Source organism: Schistocerca americana, chromosome 2 (genome assembly GCF_021461395.2).
Source record: "Schistocerca americana isolate TAMUIC-IGC-003095 chromosome 2, iqSchAmer2.1, whole genome shotgun sequence".
NCBI lineage: Eukaryota > Metazoa > Arthropoda > Insecta > Orthoptera > Acrididae > Schistocerca > Schistocerca americana.
Genome location: NC_060120.1, coordinates 686,076,137 through 686,098,063, shown reverse-complemented (window position 1 = coordinate 686,098,063; position 21,927 = coordinate 686,076,137). Strand labels below are relative to the sequence as shown.

Sequence of the window (21,927 nt, the reverse complement as noted above, 5' to 3'; positions counted from 1 at the left end):
TTCCCCAATGCAGCCACAGTCTTTTTACTTTTCTTCTTTTCTGTTACCTCCCCCACCCCCACCTTTCCCCTGTTCTTACTTTTCTACTTAAGTTTTTCAAATAATAAAATTTACTCATATGTGTAATACATTTCTGCACGCTGAAATGTCCATATCCTTTATGTATGAACCATATCAGATTATGTTGTGGTTTGGTGAATACATAACAACCAATTGCCTTTGTTGTCTCGTAGCTTCCAAAACTACCAGTCTTCACGTATTGTCCACATAGATTTCTCTTCCTGTAGCAATGTTGCCTTTTCGTGTCATTCTCACTTTTCTCTAAAATATTCGTCTGTTTTTATTTCTTGTTTTGTTTTCAACGCTAATCTCCTTACCTCATTATTTGTGTAACTTTTCTGGAAAACTTGGGGAAATTTTTGTGTTTTGGCTAAAAATCCAAGAAAATGTAGGGTATCTGGTTTGATTGGGGTCAGAGACATTTCCTCTCCTTCTGTTTGGCTTGATACAATGCCGCTCTCACCGGTCACCCTCATCTCATCTCAGTGCTGTGCGACTGCTTTCCACCCACGTTTTGGCATCCCCCAACACCTCTCCTCACTCAGTCTAATGCAGTGGTTAGCACACCTGTCACTGCAGCCTGGTTGTGCTACCCTAGTTCATTGTTGTGCTATGGATTTGTGTGTTTGTGATGTGATGGGACCAGCAAGAACCTGTGATGAGTATTTGGTGCAGTTTGCATTTACATCTGTTCAAATAGAAGTTTGCCTTGTTTGCTGATACTATACAATCACAAAGATGTGTGCTTGTTAGAGAGTTTGTGGCCTCTTCAAATCCATTTACTTTGAACCAGGACTACTAGGGCATGAGAGGTTTGTATGCAGTAAATTGTTTTGCATATATACTAAAAAATTACTGTTATACATGCCAGCAGCTTTCGATATGATTCACTGTGTGCAAATAAGAGTGATTATAGTTCTTTAGTGGTAGGCATAAAACATTGTAATTGGGATACTAGCAACCAGTCATTGAGCTTTGGCTTGCGCTTGGTGGTTTAGTTAACATTGAGCTAAAGCCTGCCATGGGAACAGGACAATGCAGATGGTCACATCGTGAGTGGGGCTGTGGGAGTCAGTGGCTGGGGCATGGGGGGCTGAGACGATTCTTAGGTTCATTTCTATCCTTGATGTGTAACATTTCTGATGCTGCTGTGGCCTTTACTCAACATAAATTATTTTCAGTTATAAGCATGCCAGGAAAATTTCATTGCCTTCCTTTGGATCCAGTCAGTATGACATGTAGGTGGGGAGATGAGATGGAAGTTGCTAATAAGAAAGAAGTGCAGGTTGTGACCAGTTATGTTTCATTGAAGAAAAGTAATATTTCTGATTAGTCTCCATGTATCTGAGCAATCAGGTCCTACCCCCAAGGCAGTCGCATCAAGTGCACACTGCAGGAACTTTTGGTTGATGACTGATGATGTTAGATTACATGCAGAGGGATGCCATGATGGAAGCGGATCTCAATTTGTGTATGTTGGCTGCTGTGACATACCCATCTTATTGGGACATTGACAGCTTGTTAATCTCTTACCAGATGTATTTCTAGACAGTAACATTGCCTCCAAACTGCTGCTTCAAAACTCAAAAGTAAATTAGAGCATTGTGTTCGGACTGGAGCCATTTTTAACTAAACAATTACAGGATATTATTGCTGCACATGATGTGGTAATGATTAAGCTTGATCTGTTTGTACATTTTTGGAATAGTGTGTTGGACCAGGTTTTGAGAAGGTTTCTCACATCACTGTTTTTGAGGAAAAGTTCTGTAAAAGATATAGTTGGATCTGGAGCAGGTGCATTCCAATCTAATGTAAATCTGAAAAGTTAAGTTATTCAGGTGTACATGGATGCCCTTAATGTTAATGAGGCATTCCTAAGAGCTCTGAAAAGAAAGCTCAAAGTCGAGGGTACCCAAAGGATACTGTGTTTTTGGACTTGGGAACATGGGAATTACACACAGTGCATAGTGACTTTGACAGGTTCTGCTGGCATTGGTTGGGATCTTGCTCAGTTTCTGAGAGCTTTATATAACACATTTAAAAACATTCCTTCAGGCCAAGCTGATTTTGACAGTATTACAAGCATCTTTGTTGGGTAGATGGAAAATAAAATGGTGTCGCTCAGGGCTCAGCAAATATTAACAGCTGTTTAAAAATGTGTTTACAGAAGTAGGTAAAAGCAAAACCTAAGGCCAGTGCTGGAATCCTAAGACTCACAACTACCAAAAAGTATGTGTGTCTTTGAGGGATGAGATGCTGTTAGTTCATTTTGCTTTTTGTGAGACTGTGGCTGTGTGGCTGCTCAGGTTGAGTCATTTCTGCCCAAATTTCAGTCAGGTGCCCTCTTTACTCCATTTCTCTGTACTTCCCTCCATTCTGTGGTCAGAGAATTAATGAGAAAATTTGTCAAACAAGAAGTTTGCAGAAACAGACTAGCATCAAAATAGAGCTGAATGACAACATTAATTAGTTGCAACCTCAGAAAGTGGGCATCAGGCACTGAACCAGAAAACTCTGGGTCAGTGTGACATATCAGAGAAAGATATCTTCGTGTTCCGGAAGGAGTGTCTTAAAATTATGAAGAGTATGGCATCCAAAATTCTGGATAAATTGTCCCTGACATACTCCTTTACAAAGGACATTCCGTGTTTAGACCCAAAAGTGGCAAGTTATACTGACTACGAGGAAAGACAGACAGGAATAGCATTGACACCACTTACTACCTTAGGTCACATTGGTGCTCATAAAGCTGATGCCATTGCCAATGAGTTCCAAAATCTAGTAGAAATTATAGCAATAAGGGCAGTTGTCAAAGAATTTGATGGGGATCGTGTTCGCAACAATCTGTTCTGGATTATGATAACTGGTGTTGAGAGTGGCCATCAAAATGTGAAGGGATTTAACAAGTTTTTTTTTTTATTTATTTATTTTTATTTTTTTAAAATCTCTTCCATAGCACTGCCAATCTTGAAAGAAGTATTCTGGCAAATCTATTCTGGTCAAAAATTTGACTGAAGCCTCTTTCATAGCTGTTCGTGCTGGTCATGGTGCAGTCTAGGTCACAGGGGGTAACTGTCACAAAGCCGTTAATGCATAGCTTCTGAAATGCACCTGGTAGATACAGTGAAATGGAACAGAGAATCAATCAGCTGGGAAATCCTCAAAAGAAAATGAAAGAGAGGAGGAAGTGAGTAGAGAAAAGAAGCTAAGAGCGCTAAGTAATATGAAAACAAAACTCATGGAAAATGCTGTCAAGGGAACCTCCCCATCGCACCCCCCTCAGATTTAGTTATAAGTTGGCACAGTGGATAGACCTTGAAAAACTGAACACAGATCAATCGAGAAAACAGGAAGAAGTTGTGTGGAACTATGAAAAAAATTAGTAAAATATACAAACTGAGTAGTCCATGCGAAGATAGGCAACATCAAGGACACTGGAAGTCTAGGTGCGCCGTGGTCCCGTGGATAGCGAGAGCAGCTACGGAATGAGAGGTCCTAGGTTCAAGTCTTCCTTCGAGTGAAAACTTTAATTTTTTATTTTCAGTTTATGTGACAAACTCTAATGTTTTCATCACTATTTTGGGAGTGATTATCACATCTGCAAGAAAACCTAAATCGGGCAAGGTAGAAGAATCTTTTTACCCATTCGCTAAGTGTACAAGTTTGGTAGGTCGACAACATATTCCTGTCATGTGACGCACATGCCGTCACCAGTGTCGTATAGAATATATCAGACGTGTTTTCCCGTGGAGGAATCGGTTGACCTATGACCTTGCGATCAAATGTTTTCGGTTCCCATTGGAGAGGCACGTCCTTTCGTCTACTAATCGCACGGTTTTGCGGTGCGGTCGCAAAACACAGACACTAAAATTATTGCAGTGAACAGAAACGTCAATGAACGAACGGACAGATCATAACTTTGCGAAAATAAAGAAAGTAAAATTTTCAGTCGAGGGAAGATTTGAACCAAAGACCTCTCGTTCCGCAGCTACTCACGCTAACCACGGGACCACGGCGCTGCTGAGCTCGCATTCTCCTTGATGCTGCCTATCTTGCATATGGACTACTCAGTTTGTATATTTTACTAATTTTTTTCACGGTTCCACACAACTTCTTCCTGTTTTCTCGATTGATCTGTGTTCAGTTTTTCAAGGCCTATCCACTGTGCCAACTTATAACTAAATCTGAGGGGGTGCGATGGGGAGGTTCCCTTGTGAGAAGGAGGTTTCTCAGATTGAAGTAGTTCTATCACTAAAAACTACCTGCTTGTGACGTCATTTAATGTATATGTTCTTATCAGACTAGTATACTGCTAGTTCTTCCATAATCATTTTGCTGAATTTGTATTTGTATTTTATTCTTGGCTTTCTTTGTAAAAAGTGTAACTTTTTTACTGAAATACATAATGCTCTTTGTTTATGTATCTGCATCTTCCCAACAGCTGGTTGCTCATAACACAAATGTTTATTAATAATGTTTTACTTTCTTTGAGTCTCATTCTACTTTTCCTGTAATTTTTTATTCAAATTACATTTAAACTTTATTCTGCTGTCAGCTCCTAATATGTTTGTTTCTTGGTTAAAATAAACCATGTTCATTCAGAGGTTTTTTCCATATTATAACCTCCATTATGTTCCTATAAATTGACCAAATTTGTAGATTTTGTCTTAAAATTGATCAAAATTAGTTAGGGACTAAGCACAATACGACTCTGCAAAAATAAAATATTGGTCTTAAAAACTCAAGGAATTTCTTTTAGAATCGCTGGGCACCCTGTTATCATCACGAAATTAATGAAAAAAATATGAGTAACTCTGGATCCTCCATTTCTTTTATTTTACTCATGCATAAAAGTAGTCATGATAATGCATCTGGTACTATTTTTTATTACCCTTTTGTATAGTTAACTTCTATTTGATGTTGCTGTAGGAATAATATCCATTGCATTGACCTTTCCATGAGGAAAGCTGAGACCTTGTGATATGTATATATTGCTATGTTGGATCCCAGACTGCGCATTTGAAATTTTTGTACACACCATATAACAGCTAACAACTCCTCTATCGCTATTTAATTAAGTTCATGTTCATTGAGTCTGCTAGCAAAAGCTAGTGTTCTGTGGTTACCTAACTCAGGATTCTACTCACCTTGAAATAGTTTGTCTGCAGTACCAAGCTCAGAAACATCAGTTGCTAACTTGAAGACCTGATTCATCACAGGATGGAATGTAACAATTTTATGAAAAGGGCAGTTGATACTCACTATATATTGGAGATGCTGTATCACAGACAAGCACAAAAAAAAGACTGTCAAAAAATGAGCTTTTGGCCAAAAAGACCTTCGTCAGAGATGGAACGTACACACACAAATTCACGCAAATGCAACTCGCACACATATAACTACAGCCTGTGGCTGCTGAGGCCACACTGTAACCAGTGGCCCATGATGGGAGATGCAACCATGTGGTGGGGGTAAGGAGGAGGCTGGAGTGGCAAGGCAGAGGGATAGCAGGATAAGGGGGGGGGGGGATGGTAAAATGCCGCTTGTGGGAGTATACAGGGATGATGGGGGGAGAGGTTAGGGCAGCTAGGTGTAGTTGGGAGGTTAGACAGAGAGTAGTGGGTTATCAGAAAAGGTGCAACGTAAAAAGGCTGTACGTGCATAGGTGGAACAGAAGACTACGTAGTTCTGGAATGGGAACAGTGAAGGGGTTAGAGGATAAGGACAATGATAATGAAGGTTTATGTCAGGAGGGTTACGGGAATGTAGGATATACTCCAGGAGAGTTCCCACCTACACAGTTCAGGAAAGCTGGTGCTGGTGGAAGGATCCAGAATTGCACAGGCCGTGAAGCGGTCATTGAAATGAAGAATGTCGTGTTGGGCTGTCTGATCAGCAAGGGGGTGGTCCAGCTGTTTCTTGGCCATAGTTATTCGGTGGACATTCTTGCGGACAGACAGCTTGTTGGTTGTCATGCAGCACAGTGGTTGCAGCTTGGCTTGTAGATCATGTAACTGGTTTCTTAGGTAGCCCTGCCTTTGATGGGCTAGGTGATGGTCGTGACCTGACTGGAGTAGGCGGTGGTGAGAGGATGCACAGGACAGGTCTCGTATCCAGGTCTGTTTAAGGGATATGAGCCATGAGGCAAGGGGTTGGGAGCAGGGGTTGTGTAGGGATGGATGAGGATACTGTGTAGGATTGGTGGGCAACTGAGTACCCCTGTGGGAGGGGTGGGAAGGATAGTGAGTAGGATGTTCATCATTTCAGAGCACAACGAAAGGTAGTCGAAACCTAGGTGCATAATGTGGTTTAGTTTCTCCAGTCCTAGGTGGTACTGAATCACGGGGGAATGCTGCTCTGTGGCCGGACAGTGGGACTTTGGGAGGTGGAGGTTGACTGGAGAGATAAGGCATGGGAGATCTTTTGTTGTACAAGTTTGAGAGGGTAATTACAGTGTGCGAAAGCATCGGTGAGACCATTGGTATTGACCATTGCTCATCACTATAAATATGACAGTCACCGGTGGCTAGGCTATATGAAAGAGACTTCTTGCTTTGGAATGGGTTACAGGTGCTCGAGTGGAGATATTACTGGTCTTTGGTAGCTTTGATAGGGATGGAAGTACTGATGTAGCTATCTTTGATGTGAAGGTCAACATCGAGGAAGGTGGCTTGTTAGGTTGAGTAGGACCAGGTGAACCAGTAGGGGAGGAGAAGGTGTTGAGGTTCTGGAGGAGTGTGAATAGGGTGTCCTCACACTGTGTAGATCATGACAATGTCATCAGTGAATCTGAACCAGGTGAGGAGTTTGGGATTCTGGGCATTGAGGAAGAATTACTTGTTATGGCCCTTGACTGGGTTGGCATAGGATTGTGCCATGTGAATGCTCATAGCCATACCTTGGATTTGTTTGTAGGTAATGCCTTCAAAGGAGAAGTAATGTGGGTGAGGATATAGTTGATCATGGTGATTAGGAAGGAGGTTATAAGTTTGGAATCTATTGGGCCTTCGGAAAGGTAGTGTTCAACAGCGGTAAGCCGATGTGTATTACGTATATTAATGTAAGTGGAGGTGGCATCAATAGTGACAAGCTGGGCACCATGTGGTAAAGGAACAGGAACTGTGAAGAGTCAATGGAGCAAATGGTTGGTGTCTTTATATAGGAGTGTAGTTTGTAGGTAATAGGCTGAAGGTGTTGGCCTATGAGAGCAGAGGTTCTCTCAGTAGGAGCATGGTAACTGGCCACAATGGAACATCCTGAGTGGTTCAGTTTTTGGAATTTAGGAAGCATGTGGAAGGTAGGAGTGCAGGGAGTGATATGGGTAAGGAGAGAGATGGTCTGTGGGGAGTGGTTCTGGGATGGGCCTAAGGTGTAGAGGAGAGACAGGGATTCTGCTGGATTTCTGGAGTGTGGTCACTGTGGCAGGCATTGTACATGGATGACTCTGACAGCAGGCAGAGTAATCCTTGTGGTTCAAAATAACAGGGATAGAGCCTTTGTTAGCAGATAGGAGTACATGGTTGGGATCAGTTTTTAGGTGAAGGATTATGGTTCTCTTTTTGTGCGGATGTAAGGTTAGTTTGCTTGCTGGGGAATTTGGGGAATGATGGTGAGGCAAGGTCTGAGGCTGAGAAATTCTGGATAGTTAGCAGGGGGTGGCTTGGGGGGGGGGGGGGGAGGGGGGGGGGAATCACAGTTGGATGGACGTGTGAACTGAGTCAACCATGCTTAAACATTGATCTTTGGTTGAGTCTTATTGGTAGGGTTGGTGGTGAAAAAGTTTTTCCACTGTAGGGACTGGAAGAAGGAGAGAAGGTCTTTAACAAGTCCTGCATAATTTTAATTTGGGAGTGGGGCAAAAGGTGAACCTTTGGAAAGGACTGATACTTCCGAAGAGCAAATGCTTGTGGGAGAAAGGTTCATGACTGTATTTCAGGTCTCATTGTGTATGGTGGTGGGAGTGAGTTTTTGAGGGTGAGGTGAATGTAGTAGGTCTGCAAGGCAGTGTTTGTCAGCTGAGAGGGGGATGTGGGGGAGGTTTGTAGGTTGTTGTAAAGATGGTGGATAATGGTAGTCCAAGGTGGGAGCCGGAAATGAACAGGGTGGAGAGTTTTTTGAGGTGGCATTGTGCATGTTAGTCTAGTTCCTAGAGGGCAAGGGTTTTGGTGTGTATATGGGATCCAGGAATTTGGGTTTGCATAGCAGGAGAATTTGACGGACGTAGAGGAGGTATTGCAAGGAGGTTTGGACCTGATTGATATGGTTTTGCAGGACTGTGTTGGTGAGGGTTAAGGACTGGCAGAATCTGAAAAAATTGAGGCCATTGTGGGAGGAAGGTGGCAGCTGGAGATGGGCAATTTTCTAGTAAGGTCATTTGGAGGGATTCCGTGAGACAAGAAACAATACAGGAATACTATGTGGGACTGGGTTCTGGCTAGGGATAAGGAAACTTTTCTGTATTGATGCAGGTGAAAGGGGCAAAGATCCATGGTAGTGGATAAAAATGCATAAACATACATAAATAATGTAGAAATGTGTACAAAAAATATTTGCAAAAATACAGCCGAACATGTGGGAAAAGTCACAAAAAGGATGAAATGGATGGAGTAGGGGGTACAAGACGTAATCTGAGGGAGAAGACTGAAAGTGAAAGACAAAAACCAAACAAAAGTGGCATTACGTCACAAGGAGATCAAAGAGAAAATAGAGAGATTGTAATGAAGATTGTTGGTGGATAAGATTGGATAAGTCTGAAGAAGGGGGATGGCAGATGTGACTAGTTAGGTGAAATTAGTATGTTCAAACTGGATTGGTGGGGAGAAAAGGGGGGGGGGCAGGTTGGTAGGATGAGATAAAAGTTCATGTGGCACAGGAAGATACAGGAAATAACACACGACAGGAAGAGTAATTAATTAGAAGGTATTGGATTAATCATGAGATGCTGCACCAAGAATCAGCAGTCTCACAATATGTTTCAAAATCAATTCATTTATTAATGCTTGTTTAATGTTAAGAAATGCTTCTGATACTCCTTCATCCCATACCCATTTAGTGCATTGTTATAATAATGACAGTACTCCGAGATAGTTCATCATTTGACCCTGTATGTAACAACTATAAAATCCAGCCAATCCCAGAAACGAATGTACCTGTTTTACATTTCAGGGCACTCTTTGATGGCTCTTATTCTTCCTTTGTGTGGTCTTATATCCTAAAAGTTCGAATTCTTCTCTTCCAAAATGCAGTTTCACTAATTAAGCTGTGATGCCCTTCTCAAAAAACTGGTGTAATGTTTTAGTTAATAATGTACAAGGTTCTTCCCTCATTTTGGATAAAAAATCATATCATTCAAATAAATTATTAATTCTTGTAATAACTCTTTATCTAGCGCTTCATTCAGAGCTTGTATGAACTCTGATACAGAAATGATTAATCCAAAGGATAATACTCTAAACTGATATGATTTCCCATCACACAGGAATGCAGTATTTTTTTGTGAATTCTCATGTAACCTTATCTACCAGTATCTAGCCATCAGATACTTTCTTTGCTCAAATTTGGCTAACAACTCATCGGTCCTCATAGGTCCCGGTCTTTCTGCTTCTGTGTGTCTGTTTAATGTCCTCCCTCCTGGACAAGCTCACCCCTCTGTGGCTTTCTTAAACCTTACTTGGTAACATGTAAAAAATGTGTGCTAATGGTAATATCTGTATGGGAGACTAAGATTGCCAAAGTTTGCAATTTATACCCACTTTAGTGGATATTGAAAATAAATAGCAGTTTAAAAGCCTGATGAAATATTAATACTAATATTTTTTCTGTGTTTAAATCATAATTTGCATTAAAATATTTAAAAATTATCCATCTTTTCTTCATGAAATAGTTTATAAACTTTATTATTCTTTTGAAAAATTCAACAAATGAAACATTAATGTTTCCAATGAAGAAGTTTGTCAAGTTGACATGTTTTCTCAGATATTTTGATATACATGGAAGTAAAGAAAAAAATTACAAACTTTCTGCATATATTTTATATATTTTCGTGGAGCAACTGGGTTTATCATATTTCACACACTTGCATGCAATCATTGTGTTGGATGTGTAGGGACAGTAACAACAGTTTTTTTCTCTTGTCTAAAATGTCTATTTGTTGCCGTTTTGGTGGATGACCATCTCACTGCTCTTCACCAAAAATATTTGAAATAGTTTTCCTAAGTTCGTCCGGTAAGTTTGGAATCTGGAGCCTTCTCTGTGTATGTCTACTGATGGAGCTCATTCCAGTGCTCTTCATGAAATCAAATCTTGACGTTGTGCTCTTAGGTAAATTCATTTCATAGACATTAATGCAGCTCACTGATATTAGGAAGTAAAACATTGCCAGTGGCCACCTCCTCGTTCGGTGGTCAGCTGAGTAGTTGCTGCATTTCACGTTTAGAGTGTATATGCCAGATTTTGTGGCATTATAGAAATGAATAATTTTTGGTTTGTTGCTTTTTTCATTGATATATGCAGAGTGGTGCATTGAAGAAAGCATCATAACTTCCGTAGATTTTATTGGAACAAAAGACAATAGTGTAAGATCTTTACTGAAACCATAAATTCTTGAGCCCTCTTCTTTCTTTGGGTCTAGAAGATTCATTATCTGTTATCTTAAACTAACAAACATATTTACCCTTTACTTCTGGTTTATCACAAAAAGAGTCACTATGTTTGAATGTAATCCTACATAAATCATGTTGTTGTTTTTGTTCTGTTAGTAGAACAGATTCCTCGGTTTTGATCCTTATTTGCTCATTTAGTTCAACACGATTTCCTGCTGCTTTATCGTTATTCAATATTTGAGCAGTAGCAACTAATGACAACTCATTATCATCTACTAGACAGTTTACTTTAAAAGGGCACACCATACGTAGGCTCTTCATTAGTCAAATATAGTACTTTAGTATCAAAATCTAGTTTTACTTTATACTTTAATAACCAATCAATGCCAATTAATGCTCTTGAGTTACATCTTCCACAGCTGCTGTTACGCAATATCTCAGTTCATTCATTGTTGTTGATAAGACATAAACAGTCTTTTATAACCCTCCACAAGAAATAATCACATACAGTCAGGTCTGGTGACCTTGGAGGCCAGTAGTATAAGGCTGAATCATTTGGTCCAGTGCGGCCAATCCATCATTCCATAATTCTTTGATTTAAAAATTCCCGCACTTCCAGATGTCAGTGTGGTGGTGCCCCATCCTGTTGGTAAATGAAGTGGTTTGAATCAGTCTCCAACTGTGGTAAAAGAAAGTTCTCAAGCATATCAAGATATGTACTTCTTGTAACAGTTTTCTCAGCAAGGAAAAATGGACCATACACCTTTTCCCATGAAACTGCTCAAAACCCATTAAATTTTGGAGAGTCCCTCTCATGTTGTACAACTTCATAAGGTTGTTCCCCACCCCATATTCTCACATTATAACAGTTCACCTTTTCATTTAAATGGAATTTTGCCTTGTCACTAAACACTAAGCTTGGAAGAAAACTGTCTTCCTCCATCTTGCCAAGAAGAACTCCAAAACGTTAGTTTGTCACCTTTACAAAGAGCTTTTATTAGAACTGAACTACGTAGCAGGAACCATGTAAAACTCGAATGTTTGCTCTTTCCATCAGTATGCTGTTGGTGCGCATATCTCAAATAACGTAATAGTTATTATTTTTTTTAAATCGGATGATTCTTTTCGATACACCTTGTATTTGTTACTTCTTTTCATATTCAATTGTATTAAACAAAACGTCCTAATTGCAACCAAATGAATTGACTATATATGTTCCTACCAATGAATGGATGCAGGTATCGGTCCTACCTAAAGACTTGACAATTAATCAAGCAATCAAAATGAGCTTCAAAACCATATGAAAAATGAGCTGTACGCTTCACTCGGTAGTCATTGGGGTCTGCTCTATCACGTTTTGTGCAACAGCTGTATAATAGCTTTCTTCCAGTCCTTTGGAATCATTTCAGTTTCTATGTTTCTGCTAAAAGTACATGAATTCTTCTTATGAAGTCATCTCCTGTTTGTAACATTTCTGCAGCTATACAATCCTCTCCAGGCACTCTATTTTTGAGTGATTGAATGGTATCTTGTTTCTTGAATTGTTGGCAGATGAGTGTCATGATTTGGTACAGGTTTTTCAAAATGCAATTTTTCCATTGCAGTATCACAGTTCAATAAATTTTGAAAGTAATCAGCTAGTATTGTGCAGTTTCCTGTATTGTTTGTTCTAGTTACCCACTAATATGAGAAAAACACTGTTCTCGTGATATATTGCCAGATAAGTCCTCGTGTGAGTCTTGTAGAAATTTTGGGTGTTGTTTTTCTGGCCTATTTCTATGAATCTGCTTTTGTTATGAATTGTTTTTTAAAGTGATTTTTGTATCTTCTGGAAGGACTCCGATCTTTCAGATATTTGGCACCCATTCCAGTGATTCCATACTTTGGTTCGTTTAGTTCCATTACATGTTATGTTCCACCATCTGTGTGTTTTAATTTCAAGGCCGATGTTTGTAATGTCTTCAAAGCCTGGCCACTCCTTGGAATTTTGTTCTAGTATTTCTTGTATGTCACAAGCAAAAACCTCAGCATTTTCCTTCAGGGAGTCTGTATAAACTCTTTGAAATAGTTTCCTGTTAGGTCTGGATCTGTTTGTTTGGAACCTAATTTTGATATTTGTTAAGTAGTGATCTGAAACGACAATTCCCTTCTGTTCTCTAACATTTTGAATCTCGTGTGTATTCTTTATAGAAAATGCCACATGGAATTCCCCTAATAGTGAATTAGGTGACCTCTAGGTTTTCTTTTTTGCAAAGAGGTCTCGTAAACCTTGTAGGCATAAGATTCAGTTCAAATGAGTACAGAAGCTTATTAGACATTCTTCATTCTTATTTGTCCTCTGATGCACTGGATGAAATCACACTATTGATCTGTATTTCTTCTCCATGCCAAGTTGTGCATTAAAATTGACTAATAAGATTTTTACACTGTGTTTGAGAACCTTGTTTGTTGTTTCCTCTAGTATTTCTCAAGCCTTCTACTCTGAGGATTTCTTTTTTTCTCACTATGACTGGGAGCACGAGCATGTTTCTGGATTGCTAGGATTTGAGTGTGTAAATCAGCTGTTTAAGTTTACCAGTTTTCAGCACAGTGTTGATATTAATTGTGCCTAAAAAGTTCACTCTGGTGCTGCTACTGCATCAGTAATAGCCTGGATGTTGAGCATATCTTGTGCCTGGTGAATAATTGAATGTAAGGTGTAAGTCTATCTTGAAAGTATTTGTCCTATGGAACTGAAGTGTGGATGATAAAAAGAGTACAGACAAACAAGAGGTTGTGGGTGGTGTGGTGGTGTTTTTTTAAAAATGAAGTGAACTGGTGTGGGGGTTAAAGTTGTAGATGTCAACAGTTTGAAATGGGAATCAATTTCGGTTGGATTTTGTTTGCATAGCTATGCAAAAGTAATGGGGCTTGTACTAGATACACTAGTGTGAAGAGCTGTGGCAAACAAGTCTTTGGGCTGAACGACGACGACGGGGAGCAGGAGGAGAACAAATCAAAAATAATGTGACATGTAGTAACTTTTAAGAAATCTCTTTAAAAATCACAGTTCTTACAACATGAAACCAAGTGATTAATTTCTTGTAAGGCAGATGGACACACTCCAATAACAATCCCAAATTTGGGATGTGATGCAAAGAATGAAGTCTTGCCAATACAATAAAATTTGCTGGTATTGATTTCTGCTGGACACAGGGCAACATTTGTTCACCAAGTAAAACCTAACCAAGAAGGATTGTACTACATTTTACTGGAAGTGAGAAGTTGTTAAACAAGCGCTGTTCGCTACAGGAGTATGAATTATTAAGACATTATGAATAATTACACCCATAATCTCGTTATACAAAATAATGATCTGGAATCTCAACACTAACACAAACTTCAGGCACCTATATATAATATGAAACACAGTGGAGATGGTGCCAAGTGCTTAAAAAGTGATGACAAACAAACAGTTTTGCATGTGGAGATGGTGCAGTAAATACATGTTTCGTTCACTATGTGACTTAGGTAACATGGGTGCAGTGGAGCAGGCACGGACCATGACTGTTCTTATGAAGACCTTTGGTATGTCTGAAGACAGTGGCTAATGTGGCAGGTGTATTCCTGCTTCAAGTCAGAACTGTGACGGCAAGATGGTCTTGATAAATTAGACTGTCATTGTCAATCTAAGCTCATAGATGAAAGCTGCTTTGGTACAAGGCAGAATTTGCTGCAGGGTGTCAATACAATTTCTTCCTTACATGTTTCACTTCTGTCATATAAATATGTGGAAAAGTGACATCCAACAGGCCTTTGCCTATTTATGTAAACAAACATATCTAATTACAGTTGGCAAAGATGCAGCAAATGTTGACTTTAAATTAATCATCTGGTCAGACGAATCATTATGCACATTTGTGAAGTGCGTATAATGTTGAGTTCATGGGGACTACTACTAGAGAGAGAGTGTGCAGGGGCTATGTGAGATCTGTAGTGCTCTTCTGATGATCTTAACTGGACCTTTTCATTGAAGGTGCTGTACCGAGGCTTAATGTCTGTGGTTTCAGAAACCATCACCACATCATTGCTTGCAAGGTACCTAACACACAGAGGACAAGTTTCCAGAAGATTGGCAGCCTTGCTCTGACTGTCCACAACCCAGCGACCCAAGCGCCAGTGGAGACCACAGGCCGAACGGACCTGTTCTCTTCTGCAAGACACAAGATTGAATATAGGTCTAGCTGTATCCTAGTGCTAAGTGATATTTAGAGCAGTGATCAGACCAGTTCGCTCAGAGTGAGGTTTCCTGAGCCAGTTGCCAATTCAGCAAGGATTCCATCAGTCAAGATTCTCACTCAAGAGCCGTCTCCGCGACATTGCTGTCATTTACGTCTGACTTCGAGACCCTTGGAGCTGCCAGCTGTGGACTAAGTTTATGCAGCCGTCTCACCAAAGAAAAGAGCTACTCTGTTGCCATATGCAGGCTTGTGGACTTGTAAATTTATTCCTATTCAACTTTCATATCTCAACACTCCAGATGTGTACAGTTTTGCTCCTTATGTGACTTTGTAAAAGTAAAGTATGTGTTTAATCGAGTTAGACTCTATGACAATGTAATCAGCCGTCAACTGTCAGAAGTACTAGTGTGCTGTTTCACGAAGTGATGTATTTTATGCTGTGTTTCAATCCACATCTGATTAGACTTATTATTAATCTTTCATAAATAAACTTGTTCAATCATTGCTACATGGAAGTATTTTGTTCTGCCATCAGCAAACATATCAGAAAGGATAAACATTTTGAATTGTAATGGCTTCATTTACTTGCTGTACAGTGAGTTTTCGTGTTTTACCCCACCACCTTATTGAGTATTAAAATACTACCAGCACTATTAATATGTGGGACTTTGCAGATTGGTAACCTGATGTTATATTCAGGTGGGAGGATTCTTCCACAACTGATGATGGCTCATTAGTTAAATGAAACCTTTCTGTCAGTTAACCTGTTTTTTATCTGTCTTATCAGTTTTGATTCATTTGTGAATCAGTTTCAAATTCCTGTGCTATTATCTTTGTTGTTTTGCAGCTAAGGAAACTAAATAAAATTCTTTCACCTACTTGAAAATGTTTAATCAGTTAGTTGAAACTAACTGCAAAAATGAAGTGCAGCTTAATTGCCAACTGGAGTGGTTTTGATTAAATGATAACAATGACTCCTGCCTTCCCAGGATGTGAGTTCTCCAGGATATTAGGCAAAAATTGTGCTTGCATGGCAGGGGGAACAGACAGTATTGTCCAAAGATCTGGAATGATCTGAAAAGCCTTCTGCTGCTAATGCTACTATTAAAAATAAGTAAGTCTACATGAAACAACAAGCCTGATGTGAAATGAAAGGGTCTTTGGTTACAGGTTGTAACCAAATCAACTTCACTAATGATCAGTCACCCTGACATTGTTTTTGAGCACATTCATCTTGATTATTTTCTTACAGTCGCATTCTCATAGTTTCTTGAAGCTGTGGGCCTGCTATGCTGTGCCACTCCTTGTACCGTGTGACTTTCTTTCCATGTGCAGTGCATCAAGGACTGTTAAGAGAGCTCATGTCTATGCCAACTCTCTACAAAATGACATAATTGCCTTTTTAGAGACTCCTTCTGTATTGGTAATTCTTGTATTTAATGTTTACAACATTAGGTGACATATCTCTTGTCACTTGCAACAATGTATCTGAAGTGAAGTGCATAAGAAAATGTCGTTTCTCCTTGGCTTCTTTCAACTTTTTCTGAGTCTTGTCATTGTAGACAGAAGTGTTTGCTCTGTACCTTCTAAAACACTGGCAAGCTGCAATTCCAAAGTATAAATGCCACCTCCCCACAGCAAGTGAAGACTTGTGGCAGCATTACATGTTACAGACATATTGTGCTCACACTTCTGACATCATCTCTGCACAACCAAATTCAAAATGCACACAGTGGAAATTCTCTAGCTTTTTATACACTTACGAACATCTTCAGTTGGCCTAAGAGTATAATAGTAGTAGCATGTTCCCATGCTACTCCTAAGAATCCTGTGGAGCACTGCAGACCATCATATGGGATTGTTTCACTTTTGTTGAAAAGTGTAAGTTATGACAGGCATGGGTGGCCGTGCGGTTCTAGGCGCTACAATCTGGAACCGCGTGACCGCTATGGTCGCAGGTTCAAATCCTGCCTCAGGCATGGATGTGTGTGATGTCCTTAGGTTAGTTAGATTTAAGTAGTTCTAAGTTCTAGGGGACTGATGACCTCAGATGTTAAGTCCCATAGTGCTCAGAGCCATTTGAACCATTTTATGACAGGCATGGTTAATCATTGATTTCTTCCTTCAACCAGAATCTTGTGTAGTCTATACCACAAGGAACTGCATCTGTTATTAAGGCATGTGGGCTATAACAAAGGTAAGTCAATTATTATCCGCAAAGTAGTTATAAAATTTTATTGTAATCAAATAAGAAACTTACAAGAACATCATTTTTTGACATAGTCTCCTTCGTTTCAACACACTTGGTACATCTTTGTACAAGCTTCCTGATGCCCTTATAAAAGAAGGTTCATGGTTGAGCTGTGAGCCAGAAATGCACCACTTCTTTCACTGCTTCGTCCAAGGCAAATCGACGGCCCCTTAATGCCTGTTTGAGTGGATCAAACAAGTGATAGTCAGAAGGGGCAAGATTGGGACTATATGGAGGATTATCCAGTACTTCAAATTTGAGTTTCTGGAGTGTTTCAGCAGTGAGGGGCAGCAGTATGCAGACGGGCATTGTCGTGCAACAACACAACACTTTTTGACAGCAATCCTCGGCATTTGCTTCGAATTGCAGGCTTTAACCTGGGAGTAAGCATCTCACTGTAACGTACATTGTTTACTGCTGTGTCCCTTTCCCCATAATGTTTCAGTACTGGACCTTTCGTGTCCCAAAAAACTGTAAGCATAAGTTTTCCCGCGGATGGTTGGGTCTTGAATTTTTCTTGCAAGGCGAATTTGGATGTTTCCATTCCATACTCTGCCATTTACTCTCCGGCTCGTAATGATGTATCCATGCTTCATCACCAGTAATGATCCTGTCTAAAAAGCTGTCCCCTGTGTTACCATAGTGATCCAAATATTTTTTGCAGATGACGAAGCGTGTTTGTTTATGCAGTTGTGTCAGTTGTTTTGGGACCCATCTTGCACAAGCTTTATGAAACCCAAGTCTGTTGTGGATGATTTTGTAGGCAGAAATGTGACTAATTCGCAGATGATGTGCCATGCCACTTCATCAGTAGTTAATCGTCTGTGTAAGAGAATCATTGCACGTGAACGCTGAATGGTTTCTTCATATGTGGTGGTAAACAGTAGTCTGGCTCCTCCATCGTGCGTAACACTTGTGCGATCATTTCGAAATTTTTCAGTCCATTCGTAAACACTTCACTGTGGCAAAACACTGTTCCCATACTGTACTGAAAGTCTTCGATGAATATTGGCCCCTGATGTGTCTTCCGACCACAAAAAAACGGATCCCTGAATGTTGCTGTTCTTTGGTGCAAATAGACAGCACAGCAGCCATAATTAACAAAATGGCAGTGATAACAAAACTAACCTAGTAACTTGAAAATTGCAAAGATATAACAACAATTAAACAAAGCATGCATCATCAACATAAAACGGCAGTACTACCAAAATAAACAAAAATATAACTAGATTGCGGATAATAATTGACTTACTCTTGTACATGCTATTAGGATGATAGTAATTATTTTTATTCTGGTTAGGTCGTGTCACTGCTTATTCATTTCTGTTGGAAACTTTCAGAAAAATTTCTTTATTTCATGTGTGTTAGTGAGACACTGACAAGCTTGGGAAAAGAACATACTCAATATAGTGACTCATATTCTCTTTCTTTTGTAGAAGAGGATTAATTCACAGTTCACACATGCACCAGCTCTGTCATGTAATTGAATGTTAAAGGGTTGTAAATGTATTCATGGTATTAATTACTGTTTAAAATTTATTTTCCTTTCCCATAATGAAAAATACCTCTTCATTTAATTAGTGGAAACATGGAGATTTTAATGAGCCCAAGCAGCTAAGTGCACTAAAGTGCCTGCTGCTGTAAAACAGGGAAGCATTTCAGCCCTTTAATGAATTTATGGATTGGCAACAGGGGTCAGTGTGCCAGCCAGTTCGGATGTGGTTTTCAGGTGATTTGCCACATTCACTGAGGTAAATACTGGGCTGGTTCCCATGACCCATCTCAGACATACTATGCATACACACTTTGAATGATTGTCACATATGACGATGCAATTATACTAGTGCAAACAGCAAGGGTACATGAATTCCTCCCTGGGTGGGAGCTGGCAGTAGCCTATATGCAGTTGTGGTTGGTTCTTTTTAATTACCATGTTTTTGTATCTGTTACCATCTCAAATGTACACACTGAACAGACACGTCAAACTGGTTTCAGATCTATTTTAATTCAGAAAGCTACCATTAATAATTTAAGGGAAAAATGACCTTTGTTTGGCTTTCTGCTTTGTACAATTCCAAATCATCTTTTGCATCTGCTGGTAAGTATCAAAATATAACAGAAACATGAATTTTTCCTCTTCATAGTTGATGACAGCAGTGCTGTACGTGCTGTCTTTAATATTAAATATCTGAGAAGCTCTAAATTTGAGATTTGATATACTTAAATATTTACGTGTATTTGTTTCAGCACAGACAGAAACTGTTGAGTTGTCTAGTGAACTGAAAGTTTTGCTGAATTTACCTTCTACTGAAAGGAAGATTCTTCAAAAGTTGAGTTTACTAGGACACGTTGCCCGCACTAGATTGCTGTTATTAAGGAAAAGTCTTCCTATCAACTTGGTGTGTGATGTTGGTCAGAGGGTGACACAGTCTTTTTCCTTAAAAAATGATGGAGCAATGCCACTGAATCTGTCTCTAAAGATAGTTGATGAGCGTTTCAAGGAAGTTCACGATGACATTATACAAGTTGAACCAAAACACTTGGTGGTAACAGTGAAACAAAAATCATCTGTTGATATTATTTTCCAGCCACAACCGACATTAAAAAGTGTCCTCAGGTAAGTGAAAACAAAATTAAATAATTCATTTTATGCATGATAATTCTGCCATATTTATTTAACTAACCTTTTGTAGATTGCTCTTTGTTGAAATTCAACCAAATGGTCAACTGTTCAAAATAGACATTTATGGGAAAGTTGCTGCAGCAAAAGAACAACACATGGAAGGAAAGAATAAGAATCTTCCTGTTCAAATTAGGAATGATCCATGTTCACAGAAAGTCCTTTCAAGTAATGGAGTTTCCACACAGGGTGAGTATAATTCATCCAAATCATTTGTATTAATAGTTAACAATAGTGCTGATCAATCTTCTTTGTTCTGCCACAATTTATTACTTCTTTAAAAATGGACACTATGCCTCTGTATAATCATATGTTCATAATTACAAGTGTTATATGGAAAAATATTAGTGAATGATCTTCACAAGTCAAAGTTTAAGAACTAGAATGAAATAGAAATATTCACGTAATGTATGTTTGTCTGTGATGCTTGGTGTAGGTTGTTGTTTGTTGCACTATTTTACAACTCTCAAACAAATAAAACAAACTAATGTCAGTGCTTTGGAAGATACATCTTTGTCCCTCATTCAGCAGAGTATTAGAACATTGTTTTGCATTCTGAAGAAACACTCACAACGTAACATTCTGTAACTTCATTAATCATCTGCATAAATGACTGTACATTATTCCAGAACTTAAAGAATTCTTTGTTACTGATTACGAAAGTTACAAATCGATAAGAATAAAAGAACAGAAAAAATGTCAACAACAGAACTTACAGTAAAGTGGCACCAGGGATATCTTGACCCTTGAACTTGATCCGCTGACTGGGTGTTGTGTGGGTCAAGTGTCACAGTGATGGTGACACTGCCAGCTTCTGTTTCAGTATGGTTTCTGTTGTGGAGAGTGGTCTGTTGGTGTTTGCGAAGCATGACTTGCCTATCCTGGACTTGTACTTGGAATGTTGGCGTGGTGCGCAGCATGGTTTCAGGTAAAATCCGTGCTGCTTTGATCCGTTCAGTTGATACTTTCGATGGCGTGCCTTTGCACAATAGGTTTATGGTATCAATACCTCTGCTCAACACCAGAAAAGGGCCTATGTACGGTGGCAGTAGGGACGACTTGATTAAGTCCATTCACATCATCACATGTGAGCAACTCTTCAAATCTTTGTGTTCAATCACCTGATGGTTGCCATGGAGAGAAGAGGGCAGGCAGCATACATATTATGCAGTGGTGCTTTAACTGCAGCACCAACTCAGGAAGTTCCTCTGTATCTGACAGTGATGCTGCCACTAAGTAGTCCACTGAAATCTGTAGAGTTTCATCATAAACCATTGTTGCCATGGACACCATAATGTTGGGTGTGGACGTTGTTTGAAGGTCTAGCAGCATAAGGGTACTGTGTCTGTCCATTTCTCTTGGTGAGACATTAATGACATGTTCAAGGTTCTGTGCCACTGTTCTGACATACCATTATGGCAGGACAGTAGTTGGTTGTGTCATAACATGGAGAGAATGCCCAAAGCATGCAATCAAAGTATACACAAATGTTTTTGCCATAGTTTCATCGATATTTCTATTAATGCTGTTCCCTTCATCCACTTTATACAGCTGTCTGTGGCATTGAATAAGTAGTTGTATCCATCTGACTGCAGAAGACGTCCTACAACATCAACATGAGTGTGCGTGAATCTAAATGGTGTACCTTTGAAGTTAACAATCTCAGCGTTTACATGACTGCCCACTTTACTTTATTGGCATGGAATGTGGGAACCTGGCTACTTGCATGTGTCTTCCTTCATAGCAGTCCACAGGAAACAGTATGTAAGTAATCTCATAGGAGTTCTGGCTTCTGGGTGAGAGGGGCCATGGCTGGTCTTGAAGACCACCTTTTGGAACTTCTGTAAAATGTATGGTAATGGTTTGTGTTGCTCCACTGCTTGAACTTGTACACTGGAATTAATTAGAGTTTGTCCTGTGGATGAGTCATTTAACAGTTATGGGTCCTTGGCTTGCCCCACAGGTAGTTCTCTATAGTCTATAATCTGACACTCCTTTCTGAATGTCAAGGTAATAGGTTTGTGATCTGTAAAAATAGTCAGTGGTCATGCTTTTATTTGTGGACAGAGGTATATGACTGCTTTGTATATTGCCAACTACTCCCTATCATATATG

General features: G+C 39.5%; 1 protein-coding gene across 1 annotated transcript in view; it reads left to right on the top strand.

Moving 5' to 3' along the window:
* LOC124594792 overlaps positions 1–21,927 on the top strand; it is a 333,960-nt gene that overhangs the window by 252,582 nt on the left and 59,451 nt on the right. The window contains exons 14-15 of the mRNA XM_047133210.1: positions 19,380–19,749; positions 19,826–20,001. Of these exons, the coding sequence (XP_046989166.1) occupies positions 19,380–19,749; positions 19,826–20,001 (546 nt within the window). The remainder of the gene's footprint in view (positions 1–19,379; positions 19,750–19,825; positions 20,002–21,927) is intronic.